We start from the raw sequence: 17,873 nt of genomic DNA, 5'->3' as shown, positions 1-17,873 counted from the left end.
AAAGCGCATTTCCTGCCCACAAAGGTACACATACACACACACATATATATACATACACACACACACGCACCCATGCAGAAGAACACTTGAAGTCTCGTGTTGGAATTCAGAATTGAAATTTTATTTTTCACAGGTAGCAATCGCAGCTTTGTTGTGTTTTGGCCACTTGAGGCTGTCGGGTGGGTCTTTATCTGTTACTCGTATCCATGAGAGGCTTCCATCTCACAATATCTCTTACCACATACATAAATATATATGTATATAAATTTATCTTTGCGTCTTTGTTGTTGTCTGTGTTTGTTCAGCTCATTTGTTTGATTGATAGTTTGTTTACAAATTTCATTTGACTCTTGTTAATTCCTTTGCGGCATATTCACCTGAGCAACGCGTTCTGTTTCTCATTCTTTTTCATCATCTTCTGTTCAATGCTTGCTTATGTATATATATCTATATATATATATATAGAAAGAAGAGTAATTTTGAAAGACTGAGAATGAGGAGTAGAGAAATACTAAGATTGAGATTCATTTGATTGTTGTTGCTTTTGCAATCGACTCACGTTCACGCCAAAAGGATGCAAAAGGTTGAAGGCTGTCTAGGTTCTCTATACTGCCAAGTTAATCGTAATTTAAAGTAGGTACATATATATCCATATATATATGTGGCTAATGCTGTGTGTGGGCGTGGCAGGTAAATGGTTGTTCATGTTGTCGACGTGTTGATTCCCTGTGGAATATCGTCGACTACTTAGTCACAGTCTTGAATGGGACTCTTGGGACTGCTAAACCTTTGACATTGAAGAAAATAATACACAGTTTTCATTCATTGCCATCAAGAGGCTTATGTGGGCATAATAAATTTGCCTAATATAAATAACCGTTTTATATAGTAATATTAAGCCTCAAAATATAAAAAGAAAAACGTTCTAGTAGATATATAATGTTTGCAATCTATAAATTAGCAAGGCATGATTTAAAGGAAAGGGTTTTCAAGAACGAATGAAATTGTAAATTGAATAATATAAAGTTGCATTTCAGTTTTTTCCGTTTCATTAGAATTTATATTACACGATTGTGGCAAATGCGAATGTTTCATATTCTTTATGAAAGTATGCTTAAGTAAATATTTACATATAATTTCTTCCATCTTTGATTTCTATTTGATTCCCTGTGGCAATAATCACAGGGTAAACATTGCTCTTTCTCTCTCTCTCTCTTAATGAAATCATTTATTTCAATCAAAAACTGAGTTAAAGTCATAATTTGCATATAAGTATTTGTAGGAACATGTGCAAACAGATGTACTCGCCCAATACATGTGTCATAAATTATGATAAGCTTTGTGAAAATGTCTTGCCCAAAAAAAAGGAAGGAAAATGGTTGCATGTGTATGGCTCAGTGCGTTTTGTTGGCTAACCGACTTAAACCGAGACATCATCCATTATTTGCCATGGAGATTGTTGGTGGCACATGGCTAACATGCCCCCAATTAGAGTTGCTGTCCAAAAACAATTCGCAAGCTTTATCGTACAGACTTCCTTCCGCTAAATGTAACGAAACGAAACGAAACACAAATGGAGACAGACATAGTGAGAGAGATGGAGAGGGAAAGAGGAAGAATTAAACAGAGAGAGAGAGAGAGAGAACAGGCATTAGACAGAAACGCTATAAATCAGGAAATAGGAGGGCACAATGAACACTGAATTTGTTCGTTTCAATTTGTTCCTGTTTCAACGTCTGAAAACTGCAAAGTGTTTGCTTTTATAAATCAGACTCACACACACACACATGCATATACCCATGTGAAAAATTGTCGTTATCCTTATCGTCGTGCTGTCGCTGGGATTAACAAACGCCAGCACCTACTTAACCTGTGTGCCATTAGCGTAATTTGTTTTGTGTCTACGCTGCCTTTGACTGCCGCCATGGGAAACCCGTAAAATGTTGTGTGTGTGTGTGTGCGTATGTGTGTGTGTGTGAACAGCGATGACAACAAATTCAATTCCTGAGGTTGTGTCCTGCTTGACACTTCCTGTTCATGCAAACTTTTTAGGCTTCATAATAATTAGCTAATGAATTTATGGTATACATATGTACATATATATATATATATATACAATTTCTCAACACGTCGTCGCGCCCTTTGTACTTGTAAATTGCGGCAGGTTCAGCCAATGAAAATGCCTCCAAAAAACCAACCAAAAAAAAAACTCTTCAAATTTTCAGTGTTGCTGCCATGAAGAAGCCAAAAAACAATTAAAAACAAGAATCTAAAGTTAAAATCGTAACCCGTTTCGGGTTGCACCAGCACATTAAGAGGCCATAAAAAGAAAAGACTGAACGCCAACGGAAGTGAACAATTGACGGTCAGAGATGACGACGATGTCGACAACGAAGCGTCCCAGCTTCAGCAACTGGTTTAGCTCGCTGCGCCGCCAACCGAAACCCAAGAAGAACAGCGGTGGCAGCTTTGGCAGCAAGCAGCAATTGCAGCGCAGTTGCTTCGATCTAAGCAGCAATGTCATCGTCGGAGCCACAACGCCGACGCAGGACAGCAGCCGCAGCAGCAGCACCTTCTTCATCACAGCGCAGAAGGCGGATCAGTGTCATCTGCTGGACAGCAGCGAGGGCAGCAGCAGCACCATTAGCAGCACCGTCTGTGCGGGCTGTGCCTGCAATCTGGGCAGCATAATTGCTGTCAGCAGCAACAATAAGAGGGATACTGTGACGCCCAAGGTGCAAGTGAAGACGCCCAGTGTGCCCAGTGTGCCACACACACCAAGTTCGCCCCGCTCACCGTCGCTGTCACCATTCTCCAGTGTGGCCACCTATAATGTGACCGCATTACGAGCCGATAGTCCGCCGCCAGCGAGTCCCACGCTCAGTACGGAGACCGTTAGCTGTAGCGATGTGAGTCACAAAGTGGACGTATTGCGTCTGCCCTGCGATGAGCCAAACACCCAGCTCTTCAGCCGGCGAACGCAGCAAACACACACAACAACAACAACAACGACACGCACATTGATTGTGTCGCGACCCGTCGAGCTGCTGTTGAATGAAAATGGCGAAATCATCTCAAAGCGTTTGCCACAAGTGCCACGCAAACCGCGTTCCAATTCGTTTGGCTGCATGCTGGACGTCATCGAGGATGGCATCGATAATGTTGCCCTGCAGCTGGAGTCGGAATGTAGGGATATCAATTCGAGTTTCAGTTCACCGTTGACACCTGATGCGGGTGAGTTGCGCTTCATTGATGACAGCTCCAATTCGCAGAGTGAATCTGAGCGCAACTCCATCAGTCAGGCGACAACCAACAATAACAGCGGCAACATTGCCGACAATAACAACAGCAGCAAACAGCTGAACAACAACAGCAACAACAACTCCAATAACAACAACAACAAACAACATGCGAATCTCTGCGACAGTTGTCGCATGAAATGGCGAAATCGCAACAATGCCGAGCTAAGCAAAGAGCCACCAAAGGTATGCAATCGGATATATACATGTGTATCTCAAAGATAGATAGATAGTTGTACACAGTTGATAGTTTTCATTCAGATAATAACATTGAACTCACTGAATTTATTTACCTCCCTTTCTTGGTCAATTTTTAGAGCACAATACACATAAATATAGCTAATCAATGATTCAATTTACTTTTCATATTAACTATGCTTTGCAAACAATTTAAATACACCAACTCCACGATATCAACAACGCGTGATGTAATAAATTGTGTATTTTATGCTTATGGTTAATTGCCATACAAAGTTTAAATAGTTTCTTTTGAAAAGTGTGTTATGTTCGATTTTCGCATTGATTTCATGATTGCCTTTGTTCGATATTTGTTTTTGAAATGGATTTGCATTGCATTGAAACTGGTTTCTTGATTGAATGGCACAGACCATTGGACTTCCTTGTCTCGTACGTGTTCTCACACCTTTGGTATTTGCTTACCTGTTGCCTTTATTGCGTCGTTTTGTGGCGGGTTCATTAGAAAGCTTCACGTTCATTAGCTTTGCCTCTGCCGCTGCTGCCCTGGTCGCTATCAATAACCCTTGTCCACCTGCTACTCTTTCATTAGCGATGCCGTCTCGGAACCAGTTCCCCTCTGGCTCTGCTCTCTCTCTCACTCAGTCGCTCTCGCTTTTCATGAACAGCTTTGGGTAGTTTCCTATGAAATCTGAAATATTTTCTCAAGCCCTTTTTATATTGATATGGATCCCTGTTGATCGTTGATCGTCGATCGTTATTGAAAATTCGTAAATCTACATAATTTATTTTTTAGCCCAGACTGTCTGCCCACTAATTGAAAGGTTTGTTCAATATTTTATGTGGTTTTAATGCCCAACGGAAGCAGTGTAGAATATGCTTAATTATGTTTAGGGCCTGTGAGAAAAGTCGAAGCTATAAAACTGTCAAATATGAATTGTACATGGGATGCAGCATAAAATGTGGGCATAAAACTATTATTGCTCTTTTTGACATTTCAACTATGTTGTAGCTTAATTTTACACAACTATCGATGACTTCACTTGATTTATTGAACTTCAAAAATTGCTGCCCATTCAATATGTGATTGACTTTGAAATATTTTTGGTATGATTTGGCGTCACGCTTTTAGGATTAAAATTCCGAAATGTCACCGCAGCTTGATGAGTGCAACGACCCAAAAGATATCACGCGTCAAACTGAATATAAGCACTAACCTTCCATAAGGTCTGCGAGATCCCCCCCATTTCTTAGAAACCATTGGTTTTAATATTGTTTACACATTTATTAGTTTCATTCGTTGAGACTTCTACACTTTTTTAATCCTATCACTGGAAATCAAAAAGAAGTAAATAAATAATAAATAACAATAACTTACTTAACATTGTATTGTATTTATCCGCTTTGGTTGATGAATTTTCTCTATCGAAACAATTTAAAAATTGAATCATTTCACGTATAATATACAAAATGTTTCTTAAATATTTAAGCTTCTTTTTTTCAATATTTTTATTTGTTGTACTTTACGAACGAATGTTTATTCTGTTCAATTTCTTAAAACTTTTATTGCCGTTAAGAAAAATAAATTTGTTTGTCTGAAACGGTTTTTTTGTTACACCCAGATAATTGTAAGTTGCCTATAGGCAGTCAGACAGGGCCTATAAAGAACAAAAGGCTTTGCTTGAATGTAAAAAGTAAAAACCCTATTCGCCGCTACTCCCATAAAGTTAAAACGATCTAAAATTATAGAATTCTCGGGGGTCAATATGCTGTAAAGTTCCAATGGAATGAGATCATCGTACAACTTTAAAAGTTGACAACGAATCTGAACGATCTTGGGAATGAAGCTGCTCTTGTTGTCAATTGTATTTCTCATCGCATTTAATTGGCATTCCGCTGCCGATTTGCATATATATATATATATATAGAAAATATATTCTATGTTTGGCTGAGCAAATGAGTCAGAAGGTCATGTAGGCGCAGTGCAGGGGGAATGTGTGTATTGTGTATGTATTCATGTTTGGGGGCAATTGATATGTTCCGGTCTCGTGGCTCTCTCGCCAGTCAAGCGTCAACAGGCTGACAAATAACTAGACTCTTGAGTGCAGCGACTGTATCTCAAAATGTGCTACAGATACGCAGATACATGAATATAGATATACAGATACAGATACATTTACAGGCAGTGAGCGGCCTCGTTGTCGTTGTTGTCACTTCAATTGTATGTTTGACAAATTTGTCACGCCTCTTTGAATGCATATTACACGATGACTTTACTTTGACAATAGTCGAACGAATGCTCAGTTGTCTTCTTGGTCTTCTTTCACAGAGCTCACAGTTTTGACCCCAAGAATGGACCCATGCCGTGTCAGGTACTCGTTCTCTCTCTCACTATGCATATAATTCAATTAAATCAAATGCGCTATGAATTAAATTTATACTTTGTTGTGGTTGTATCTGTATTTTTAGCACTTGAACAGATCACAAAATTATTTCAAGTGAAACGAAATTCGTTCGTCCATTTGGCGCCAGTCACCAGTCACTGGAAGCATGCAAATGATTCTCGCATGAATGTGAATGTGAATGCGAAAGTGAATACGAGTGCGAATTTGTGAATTTGTGAATGCAGCTTAACAGCCAATCTTGCTGAGTTTTGCGCATATCGTAAACAGTTTTACTTTGTATTTTTAGCAACAATTGTCGCCGCTACATTTCCGCAAATTATACGAGCATTTACAGGATGCATTTCGACAATTTCTCATATCTATTTATACTCAACTCATAATATGGCTGCAGTTCCGCCAGCTGTGCATAAAAGTCTAAATTCTCGATTTAATTTAATTTAATGAATTGGTTTTCGATTTTAGCAAATCAAAGATGAGCTGAAGGATGTCGTTGCGGGAATGGAGGCGCTCGATGTGCCTGAAGACAGGCAAACCAACAAGGATAAACAGATGTCCATCGGACGCAAGAAGTTCAACATGGATCCCAAAAAAGGTTAGTGCGTTGCAATATTGTTAGCAATAAGTAGTTATAAACTCAGCATATATAAAACAAAGGAGGGGAACAAACCAACAAACCAGCAATCATCCATAAACATAATAATGGGATTTTAAAATTGTAATTAAAAATGTGTTTATCAGCTGAATTTTAAGTGACTATATGCATAACGGTTATTCTTGTTGTACATACATACATATATCTATATGTAGTTGTTCCACTAATACTTCTTGATAATAAACATCCAAAATTTAAAGTGATTCCAATGGTCTTATTAACGTCAATTTGGATATCGCAAAAGCTATTTACAAAAATTTGAATTCTCTGAAAAACCACTCATTATAAATCGCTAAATCGTTCCAAAAGAGAAATTTATATTTATTGAACGACTGACTCATAACGGTTAAGAATCGCATGCGTAAATAGAAATTGTGGAATTCAGTGAAGAATGAATGACACAATAGAATATCGTTAAATCATTTCAAATATATTCAGCAATTCAATAGGAATTACACTATTTACAATATTTAAACACAACAGCAAATGCGTTTGTAAAGCAAAGTAATTCGTTGGACTCTATCAGAGATGAATTTGTGGCATGTAATATGTGGATGAAGCAAATGAAATTTCAATGACGACGTCAACGAACGAATTGAAATGATTTTATAATTGAGCAGCGACTGCTGATGGGCGAAAAGTGACAAGAGATCAGAGACACGAGACAAAAAGTGACGCTTCATTATAACTTTGAAGCGTGTCGGCGCCAAAGAGCTAAATTGCCATGCAAATTTACAGTGTCATAATTGGGAGATGGGCTGACGATGGGCAATGAAGGAGTGGAGGAGGAGCACGTACGCCCAATGATGATAATTCCGAAGTTAATTTAATAACGTAATGAGCCCGAAATGAGATGCAGCAAATGCCACGCGAAGCCAACTGCCAAGTGCAGAGGAAGGTGAAGCAGCAGCCAAGTCTTAATGCGCTGACAAATTTGACAGTTCGTTGACATTTGTAGTGGCTGCAGTGCAGCAGCAGGGATCCAGAATCAAGTGGAACGTTTAATTTAATGGAAATGTCAATGTCGCAATCTGCTTGAGATGTGTGAAGGGTAGCCCCTGACGGACAGCCGGCCAAGGTCAAATATGCGGGCGGCATGGATACGGGACAGTTGAAAAGTACATATGCACATACAATATTATACAAACATGTGCCATGAGCACTTTTACTAGAAGGCTGTTTTTATGCCCCAAACTCATTAAAAATAAACTCATTTAAAAGGGTAACATAAAATTGTATACATTTTGTTGAGCAGCAAGTATTTCCGAGCCCCCAACAATATTTCTATATTTCTATTCTTCATCATCGAGTGGATCTAGCCATATCTATCAGTCTGTCAGCAGACTTTTAAGTAATATTTTATTTAATGAGGCAAATCTCAAGGTATTTATCGTACTGAAACTATTAATCCAAGATAATATTGACTTTTAGCTATGTTAAAAATAAGGCGATAAAAATATAAATAAACTTTTACTTTCGCCTAACTTTCTAGATGTAATCCCTAGTGACCTATATATATATATACACCCGCACCACCCGCACACATGTACAACATACTTAGATATGTGGGCTTAAGAACTTTGCTCTAGCATTCGACCTTATTCCCTGGGTCTCTACATTTAAGAGCCAATCAAATATTTTCATCGACCATCATCTCGGCCATAAATTAACGTTGACAATTTAAAATTGGGACACGCATCACATTTGGCTGTCAGGAAACAGAGACAACGACAACAACAACTACAAGAACAACACGAACAACTACAACAATAGGTCGCATCCTGCATAAAATGCCACAATAAAAATGCTAATCCACGTTGAAGTATTTGTCGCGGGGAGTCAGCGACCGACTGCCGATAACAAAAAGAGGGAGCCGAGTCCAATTCAAAAGAAAAGAAGAAAAAAAAAATGAGGCGACGACGCGACGCTTATTAAAAACTTGCTCACGAGTCCCTAGTGGGTGGCTGGGTGGGTGGGTGATTGGGTGGTGCTGGTTGCTTTCGATGTATGAGCGGATGGTTTACAGGTTTATCGGCCGATTATCAACAACAGAGCACACATACTCACACGCACACACACACACACACACACACAAACACCACACTTAAATTAATGGCTCACAAATGTGCTATCCATAACGCACAGAAACGATGTAGGTATTCCCTATTAGAGGGAGGGATTGGGGACTGGGCAGTGGAGTGGGCAACTGCCAACTTGCTGATGCTAATCGCGTGTGACGCGCAAAAAAAAAAAAACAAAACAAAAAGGAAACTTTGTCGAACTCGGGGCGATTCCTCCAGGCCAGGACTCCTTTGTCATTATCGTTGCCATTTCGCATTAATATTGTCATCGTTGTTGTTATTGTGGTTATTGTTGCTATTGCTTTTGTTATTCTTCTTGTTGTTGTTGTTGTTGTTTATATGGATTCCCATTGACAGCAACAACAACAACTACAAAACTACAAAAGCGTCAATCTGAAAAGCCAATCTGTCTGCGCTTGAAGCAAAAGAAATGCGATGAAATAAATGCTCAACTTGTTGGGCACTGCGAGGGTTGCCCCAAATCTTGTGTTTCTGATTTACTTTGATTTCCCAAAATTGAAATCAAAACAAATTTGCAACACTTTAAAGTATTATTTTAAATAAAAATCTAAACTAATATCAAACTATTCCAGCAGATATCTATATTTTTGTAATGTCCCATTGCAACCCATCATTATAAAGCACTTAGTAAGCCACATGCCACACAGCATGTATTCGTTTTTGTGGCTCCATCTACAGTTGGATCGGGCGCAACTCACGCGATTCCCAAATTTGTTGTCTGTCGTATTTTTAGCGCAATTTTTTTTTGTCTGCTCTTAATGCGTTTTACTAAAATTCCTGGAGCTCTCTGTTGGTTTTTCTATTTTGTGTGTGTTTCTTTTTAATGTTTTTACTTGCTTTCCGGCTTTTATCGCAAATTGTTGAGCAGCTCGAGCTCTCGGCGTTTTGATTGGCAAATAATGACATCGATGTGTCTCGTCATTGTGGGCGCTCCTCTTTCTTATACTACGCCCCACCCGCACTTATTATTATTGAGATTGCTGTGGCTTATGTTGCGGGTCGTCGCCGATATATGCAAGACTTATATAAGCACATTTATATATCTAATATATATATATACATATAGGGGCAGATTACATGTTGGGCTTGTTTAGCTTGCATTCGAATCGAATCGGTTTGAATTTGCGACGACATTCTTATCAGCTCTAAGTGCAGTTGTTGCATAAACAACAACAGTGATTTTGTTTACCAGTCATACTTACAGACATATACTAATAATCGCTGGATTATTTTTACATATATATATTCTTGTTTCTTGCAGGCATTGAGTATCTCGTGGAGAATCGACTGTTACGTCACGATCCGCAGGATGTGGCGCATTTCCTCTACAAGGGCGAGGGCCTGAACAAAACGGCAATAGGTGAGTGAGCAGCACATAAATTGTCCGTCGGAGAGTGCGACGCGCCCGCATGCTGGAAATTCAATTAAAACTCATAATGCATAACATAAATTTTCATACTCATTTCTGTTCTGCGTCTTTCCAGGCGATTACCTCGGCGAGAAAAACGATTTCAACGAGGATGTGCTGAAGGCATTTGTGGCCCTGCACGATTTCACCAATCTAATACTGGTGCAAGCACTGAGGTTGGCTTTAAAACTTTAATCCTTCACATTAGATAATGTATTTAATAATTTAAACGTTTATTTACTCGTCTAGGCAATTCCTGTGGTCATTTCGGTTACCCGGCGAGGCCCAAAAGATCGATCGCATGATGGAGACATTTGCGCAACGCTATTGCCAATTAAATCCGGATATCTTCACCAATACGGATACCTGCTATGTGCTCAGCTTTGCCATTATCATGCTCAATACATCACTGCACAATCCATCGGTGAGTTATTTGGAAAACTATCTCTTGAGTAAGCGCTGCAGGGAAATTAAGGGGACAACTTGTCTTAATTAGTGCTCATTAAATGCACTTAAATATCAATTAAATACTTAGTGAAAGTGGAACAAATTATGAATTGTAATAGTGCAATTACCGTTTTTCAACAACCAATGTATAAAATGTTACCAAAAATGCAATTTATTTTCACTAAAAATAGATATTTAATAATTTTCAAGGCGAACAAAAAAGTTTAGCTTCAGTTTTTCAACTGACACTTCCAATCCATTTAAATTGAAATGTATCCATTAACTCACTTTTCCCTTCTTTTTTTAAAATCGTTTTTAAAGAATACAAAATGAGCCAATAAATGTTTGGTCTGTTTTTTTGTGTTTTTTATTGGCACCAAATTACATTTCACTGCCACGGTTTGCGAACGGAAGTGTTTGGTAACGACAGGAAGCTGTTGGCGATGGTTTGCTTCTGAAAAAAAGTGAATAGAACTCGCGAAATGCGCGACGCGTTGCCCAAAAAAAAAAAAGAATACAACCAACAACGACTAGCGCGGAATTGTATACACTGTCAACAAATTCCAACGTAGTTCCGCATTTTCTTTCCCTTTTCCGCCCCAAGTCAAACTGTGAGTTGGTGGCAATTACAAAAATTGGTGGGCATAGGGCTATAAATAGGTCAAGTCTCACACACAAGTTGCATGCGTGTGTGCTTTCAGTTCCAATTAATTGGCCTGTTGCCATCTTCAAGATTCTTTATTAATTCTTTAATAAATTGTATAGTTTGTGCAAGAATTTAAATGGTTTTCGGTTTCGTATCGTAACTTATAGGTCAAGGACAAACCCACCGTTGAGCAATTCATTTCGATGAATCGTGGCATCAACAACGGCGGTGATTTGCCACGCGGTCTGCTCGAATCGCTCTACGAGTCCATACGCACAGAACCCTTCAAAATACCCCAAGACGATGGCAACGATCTGATGCACACCTTCTTCAATCCCGACAAGGAGGGCTGGCTGTGGAAGCAGGGCGGCAGGTAAACTTCACTCAACTTGCCACATTTTCGAAACACGTAACAATTGCATATGTTCTTTAATACAGATACAAATCGTGGAAGCGACGCTGGTTCATATTGAACGATAATTGCCTGTACTATTTCGAGTATACCACGGATAAGGAACCGCGTGGCATAATACCGCTGGAGAATATATCGGTGCGCGAGATACCGGATCGCAGTAAGCCGCATTGTTTCGAACTATTTGCCAGCGGCGGCGCCGATATCATCAAGGCATGCAAGACTGACTCCGAGGGCAAGGTGAGTGCACAGAAATCGATCTTGAAACTCCGAAATTGACTTCAACTCCTCAATTTTCAGGTGGTGGAGGGTAAACATACGGTATATCGCATGTCTGCCGCAACAGAGGAGGATCAACAGGAGTGGATAAAGCGCCTGACGCAATCCATCAGCCACAATCCGTTCTACGATATTCTGGTACAAAGAAAAAAGAAGGCGCTCAGCAAGAGTTAATATTAAATCGGTGCTGGCCGAGACACGCCTACATTTTGGGGTGTGTGTTACTCCTGTATTGGATCTCAGTGGAACATTGCGGCGCGCAAGCGTGTGTCCTTGCTTATGTATGTGTGGGTGTCTGAGTGTGTGTGCGTAGCTGTATTAACAATAATCTCGCTGTATGTGTGTGTGTGTGTATGCTGTATGCTGTATGCTTGTGTATATTTATGTGTATGTACATGTGTGCTATCAAACTCCAAATGTTGTACTAAGCCCAACGTTTTGTATATAAGTATCAATAGTGTAATATGTTTAATTTAATTTTGTAGTCTGCGTGCAGCCCTCTCCTTTTGCCTTTTTGTTAATTAGTCGAGACTCAAAAGCAGCACATCACACACCCACACACTCACACAACCCACCCACACACACACATACACACTCACACACGAACTTTGTCTCTATTGTTGTGATATAATTTATTTACATTAAGCTGAAAACAAATTAAAAATACAAAACAAAAAAAAATCGAAACAAAAATGGCATCAAAAATATTATTATGTAAATTCTAAAGAAATACAATTTTCAATTAGTGCAAATTATGTTATTATAAGTCTATGCATATGTCTTCAACCTAGCATTAGCATTTGAGAGTTGCCCTCAAATCCCCTCTTCCCCGCCCGCCCTCTATATAGTTTACTATTATGGCCAGTATCCTTAGTGCTATGAAACATATCCCAGACGCCTAATTTTGCTTGGCAATTATTATACAAAAAATTACACAAAAAATTACACAAATGCCTTTCGAAAACTTTATTTCAAAACATCGAAAATTGAAGACTCTTAACAAAGTAAAAAACAAAACAACAAAAAATCAAATTATGGTGTAAGAGACTATGAAAATTAACATGGACAATACAATCATGCATTTCACCTATGGAAATGTTTCCAGCTAATAAGTTATATTGATAGAGTTTAAGCTCAGCTCCAATGTTTCATTAGATAGTGCTGAAGTCAACCAAATATCTGACAACGACTGAGTAGAGTTTCGTTCATTGAGGATACATTCATATTTCGAAATGGTTTTGTATTGTATTGTGTTTTGTTAATTTGATCAGTTAGAAACGAACCAACCGCAAAGTGTTCCTGCCAAAATGAGAAGAGTAATCGTATAATTGTAAAATTGAAAAAAAAGAGAAAAAAACAAATAAATGTTAATTAAATAATCAATTTGATTGTAAATTCCTTAAGCCAAAAAATTATATATGCTTGCAGCACCTTGTAATTTTATCGTTCATAAAACTTCATTGTATATCTGTGATATACATATATATGAAGTCTGGCCTATTTTGTTTCAACACCATCTGAGCCATCAAAATCGATTTTTTCTCCATCATTTAGTATACTTATGGATGTTTGTTAAGGCGCAGTTGTAATAGCTCAAAGAATAATGAAAGGAAAAACCAATCTAAATAAGAGTCCCAAATCTTTTTGCAATATTATTAATAAACTACACTATTATCAACTACTATATCATACTTATTTACACGAAAAAAAAACCAAAACCTTCATAAATCTACGCACCACTCATATTGTATTTGTTTAGACTTACACGCATTAAATCAATAAGCAGGCGATTGAAAGCTCTAAACTATATAAAAATATATTTAACTATAAACAAATATGTGCGTTTTAGCATTATGAGAAAAATACATATACGAGTGTGTACATATACATATATTCAAATTTTGTACATACATAATTAGTGCGAATATAAACACGTTAACTTATCTAAGTATGCCAGTAGGAGTTATATGTAACTTGTAGCTTAAACAAAAATTTTGTATTGATTTAGCTATAAACCGAAAAGATCATATATATATACTATAATAATATATGTATTCATAAAACAAACAACAAATTGCAGTTATTAACGTTTTGATTATGATATTTCTTATTTCTTTCTCAAAAATGATATATAGAAATAACACTCAATTCGGCGCAATTCTTCAAATTACTTTGGCTTCGCAAATATAAAAACTTGCAAATGTCATTAAGGCACAATCTAATGGAAAACCAGATTATTTTATTTGCATCCATTTCTAATGCTCTCAATTTTGAGCATTTTGTCTTTGCAATTGGAATAATTGTTCAATTAAATAAAATTTGTGTGTTAACCGTTTCTCTTTGAAATATCGATTAATCGATAAGAGGTGGCAGCGTTTACATTTCGTAAAACTTTGCATATACATAAGTTAACATAAAACGTGAGAAATCTTGTACAAATATCGATACATCGTATAGTTGAAGCCGAAAATGATAAATCCGACATCGATAAATCGAGTCTTCGATGTTTTTTTTACAACTAATTCGTTTGCTCAGTTCAGGTTAGTGTCATTCAGAAAGTCAGAAATATAACTCAAAGAATGTCGGAAGAAGCAAAGAAAATCGATCTCTCTGGCGATGGCGGTGTTCTCAAGGAAATACTGAAAGAGGGAAGCGGCGTCGAAACGCCAATCAATGGCTGCAAAGTGTCGCTTCACTATACCGGCAGACTTGTTGACGGCACCGAGTTCGATTCCAGCGTGGGTCGCAATGAACCATTTGAATTTTTGTTGGGCAAAGGTAAACGAGCTGCAAGCATATTAATCCCTAAACAATTGATTACTGATTGAAATATGCGATTTTCGAAGGACGCGTCATCAAGGCATTTGACATGGGTGTCGCCACCATGAAGCTAGGCGAGCGTTGTTTCCTAACATGTGCTCCAAATTACGCTTACGGCGCTGCTGGCAGCCCGCCAAGTATACCGCCAGATTCCACGCTCATATTTGAGGTATTATCGGGGATAATAAGTGTACCGTCCTAGGGGACTAAACACGTTTTATTATTACAGCTAGAAATGCTGGGCTGGAAGAGCGAGGATCTCAGTCCAAATCAGGATGGAAGCATTGAGCGGATAATTCTGGAACAGAGCGATAAGAAGCGAACACCCAGCGACGGCGCCTTCGTTAAAGGTTTGTCACCATTATCAATGTTTTGTGGTTTAAACACAAATCAAAAAGCAACTTTTTTTTGTCAAATAATTTCAGCTCACATTTCGGGAAGTTTCGATGGGCGTGTATTTGACGAACGCGATGTTGAGTTCGACTATGGCGAGGGTAGTGCCATTGGTATTGTCGAAGGCCTTGAACTGGCCATGGAAAAAATGAATATTGGCGAAACATCCAAGTACGTGATTAACACTCCCCTTCTTCCTACGTTTTAAGGAACAATTTCTATAAATGATTTTATTAGCATAAAATAGAAAAATGCCCAGCGTAGTAAATGTTAATGGATCGACCAAAATGCATAGCTAAAACGCATATATTTACATCTTATTCACAGAATCAAAATCCATGCGAAATACGCGTTCGGTGCCAAAGGGAACGAGGCATTTAAGATACCATCGAACTCTACGATTGAGTATACTGTGAAATTGATTGACTGCGGCAAGGGACTGGAAGAGTGGAAGTTGAGTGACAGCGAACGAGTTGCCGAAGCGAAAGTCTACAAGGAGAAGGGCACCAACTACTTCAAAAAGGAGAACTTTGAATTGGCCATCAAAATGTACAACAAGTGCAAGAATCTGTTGCCGAGCATTAAGGACAACACCAGCGACGAAGTAAAGTCACTCAAAATTGCCACACATAGCAACATCGCCCTGTGCCATCAGAAATCCAACGATCACTTTGAGGCCAAGCAGGAGGTAACCTAAGCCGCATCTTAATATATTTAATGTAGTATTTATTGTCAATTTAATTTTGCAGTGTAATGCTGTTCTTGAATTGGATGCTAACAATGTCAAGGCCTTATATCGACGCGGACAATGCAACCTGATTATCAATGAGTTGGAGGACGCTTTGGAAGACTTTCAGAAAGTGAGTAATCGCCTAGAAAATTATCAAATATAAGAACAGCAATAATTGAATTCACAATTGCAGGTCATACAATTGGAGCCGGGTAATAAGGCTGCTGCCAATCATGTTGTTATTTGTAAGCAAAAGATTAAGCTAAACAAGGATAAGGAGAAGAAGTTGTATGCGAATATGTTTGCCAAGTTGGCAGCTGGCGATAAAGAGGTAGACACTAATCAAATCCCATATTACATGCATATAAATCACTCTTATTTTTTGTAATTTGCACAGACGGAACCACCACGTGAAACGGACGTGCTGGATCAGTGCGGTGAGTGGTCCGAGGAAGATGCGAAACGCGAAGCTGATTTGACGTTAGAGCGCGACAATATTATCATGATTTAAATAATGTACACAATGCATGCGGCTCATTGAGCTATTCTTTCTAATACATTACCAACATTATTATTAATTACTTACAATTTCGAAATGCTTAAGTTTCCAAATCAATGAAATGAATCGTAATGAACGCACATACAAAAATATATATTTACTATAGTGAACAACCCTTAGGTGTTTAATAAATACACTTACAAATATCATTGACAAAACGAAAGGGTCACAATTTCTATTCAGTTCGAATTAAATTCTCACGCGGCAAAATTTTGAAGTTTGGATTGGGTTCCTTGTCACGCAGCCAGAGCGGAGAAGTTGGCACTTGGGACTTGATATATTCGGAGGCTTTGAAGCAATGGCCCGAACAAAACTTCTTCCGTTCGGTTATATCATACACCTTATTCTTAATGCCACAAATTTGATACTTTTTGGTCGGCACGCTGTAAAGCATTAATTAGATTAACATATAAATCAACCTTGTAAAATATTATATTTTTACTTTTCCACAGCAACATCACAAGGTGGATAACCGCATAGCTTGTTAATGTGTCGTTCCTCAACAATATCTGCGTAATTTTCTGGACCAATTTGAGCGAGCTTAAGGAAAAAAAAACATATCATTTATTTATGCAGTTGTATTAATCAGATTTATAATTTACCATGTCAAGAAAATCCTTTTCGTCTATGTGTGGTTCCATAAGTGCGACAACAATCTGATGAGCTCGTGCGAATGCTGCGCGCTTTTTAAGCACAGCCGCTATTAGTTGTTCTCTATGATCAAAGAGTACTTGCTGTTTATAATGTACCTTAATTCTATTAAAATAAAGCTTACCGCAGTTCATTATTTTTCGTTTTCGTAGTCATAATTTGTTTATTTCATATGTTGATGCTTGGATCGATACCGATAACATTTTAGGTAAATTTTTATGGTCACCTTAAACTCAAGTAGCGTATCTAACCCAACTATTATCGATAACAGCTTGTTGACAGACTTTGGCAATCCTAATCACATAAACAAAACATTAGGCAGAATTCTAATATAAGTAGAAATAAATACCATTTTGCATTTTAAAATGGTATGTGAAAAATGTGAGTCGAAGCTGTCAAAGGTCTCAGCGCCAAATCCTTGGAGGACAAGCACCGCAGCTGCCGGTGGACGTAAAATCAACGAGAACAAAGCATTATCATCAGCTAAACAACGGTACAATCCCATTGGCAACAGTTTCGCACCATGTCGGTAAGTATACATAATTAATATAACAAATTAATGAATGTGCGGAGCTAATGCATTGACTATTCCCGTACAGCATTTGCAGGCAGAAGGTGCATCAGGTGGGAGCCCACTATTGCCAGGCATGCTCATACAAGAAGGCCATTTGTGCAATGTGCGGCAAAAAGATACTAAACACAAAGAATTACAAGCAGAGCTCTACATAAGGACGAATTCAGTTAGACAATTGTGTTTTATGTAAATAAAGTTAAGCTTCAAAAAATGTCAAAATGTCTAGGTTTAGTATATAGAAGAAATACCACATATGTTAAATTAAATTAAGAAAATGAAAGGTTTTTTTATTGGTTTACAT

The 17,873-nt window shown here is 38.2% G+C and overlaps 4 protein-coding genes across 6 annotated transcripts in view; 3 read left to right on the top strand and 1 right to left on the bottom strand.

Moving 5' to 3' along the window:
• Positions 1 to 13,523, top strand: part of LOC6562094 (cytohesin-1) — a 38,060-nt gene extending 24,537 nt beyond the window's left edge. Inside the window, exons 1-8 of one of the 3 annotated variants that reach the window (XM_032736070.1) lie at positions 2,226 to 3,485; positions 6,362 to 6,491; positions 9,915 to 10,013; positions 10,138 to 10,237; positions 10,311 to 10,485; positions 11,322 to 11,527; positions 11,593 to 11,806; positions 11,867 to 12,520. In XM_032736070.1, coding sequence (XP_032591961.1) covers positions 2,373 to 3,485; positions 6,362 to 6,491; positions 9,915 to 10,013; positions 10,138 to 10,237; positions 10,311 to 10,485; positions 11,322 to 11,527; positions 11,593 to 11,806; positions 11,867 to 12,019 — 2,190 coding nt within the window. In that variant the 5' untranslated portion in view covers positions 2,226 to 2,372 and the 3' untranslated portion in view covers positions 12,020 to 12,520. Of the gene's footprint in view, positions 1 to 2,225; positions 3,486 to 6,361; positions 6,492 to 9,914; positions 10,014 to 10,137; positions 10,238 to 10,310; positions 10,486 to 11,321; positions 11,528 to 11,592; positions 11,807 to 11,866 lie in introns of those variants that run through there. The other 2 variants (XM_032736071.1, XM_001988646.3) reach the window with 2 other exon arrangements.
• An 821-nt stretch (positions 13,524 to 14,344) lies between these two features.
• On the top strand, positions 14,345 to 16,460 carry LOC6562095 (FK506-binding protein 59). The gene is made up of 8 exons (XM_001988647.2): positions 14,345 to 14,623; positions 14,692 to 14,834; positions 14,895 to 15,015; positions 15,091 to 15,229; positions 15,386 to 15,746; positions 15,808 to 15,918; positions 15,982 to 16,119; positions 16,186 to 16,460. The coding sequence occupies exons 1-8, from the start codon at positions 14,425 to 14,427 to the stop codon at positions 16,297 to 16,299; spliced, it is 1,326 nt and encodes a 441-aa protein (XP_001988683.1). The 5' UTR covers positions 14,345 to 14,424; the 3' UTR covers positions 16,300 to 16,460.
• On the bottom strand, positions 16,417 to 17,152 carry LOC116805329 (putative RNA polymerase II subunit B1 CTD phosphatase RPAP2 homolog). The gene is made up of 3 exons (XM_032736564.2): positions 16,950 to 17,152; positions 16,790 to 16,887; positions 16,417 to 16,730 (listed from the first exon to the last, which is right to left on the bottom strand). Exons 1-3 carry the CDS (start codon positions 17,130 to 17,132, stop codon positions 16,523 to 16,525), a joined length of 489 nt encoding a protein of 162 aa, XP_032592455.1. The 5' UTR covers positions 17,133 to 17,152; the 3' UTR covers positions 16,417 to 16,522.
• Positions 17,153 to 17,320: 168 nt separating this feature from the next.
• LOC6562329 (cysteine-rich PDZ-binding protein) lies at positions 17,321 to 17,817 on the top strand. The gene is made up of 2 exons (XM_001988648.3): positions 17,321 to 17,527; positions 17,598 to 17,817. The coding sequence occupies exons 1-2, from the start codon at positions 17,364 to 17,366 to the stop codon at positions 17,725 to 17,727; spliced, it is 294 nt and encodes a 97-aa protein (XP_001988684.1). The 5' UTR covers positions 17,321 to 17,363; the 3' UTR covers positions 17,728 to 17,817.
• The last annotated feature ends 56 nt before the right edge of the window (positions 17,818 to 17,873 follow it).

The sequence above is a fragment of the Drosophila grimshawi genome, unplaced genomic scaffold (assembly GCF_018153295.1).
Source record: "Drosophila grimshawi isolate 15287-2541.00 unplaced genomic scaffold, ASM1815329v1 contig_1377, whole genome shotgun sequence".
In the NCBI taxonomy this organism is placed as follows: Eukaryota; Metazoa; Arthropoda; class Insecta; order Diptera; family Drosophilidae; genus Drosophila; species Drosophila grimshawi.
Note: the sequence above shows the minus strand (reverse complement) of the source record. Positions and strands in the feature narration are given on the sequence as shown.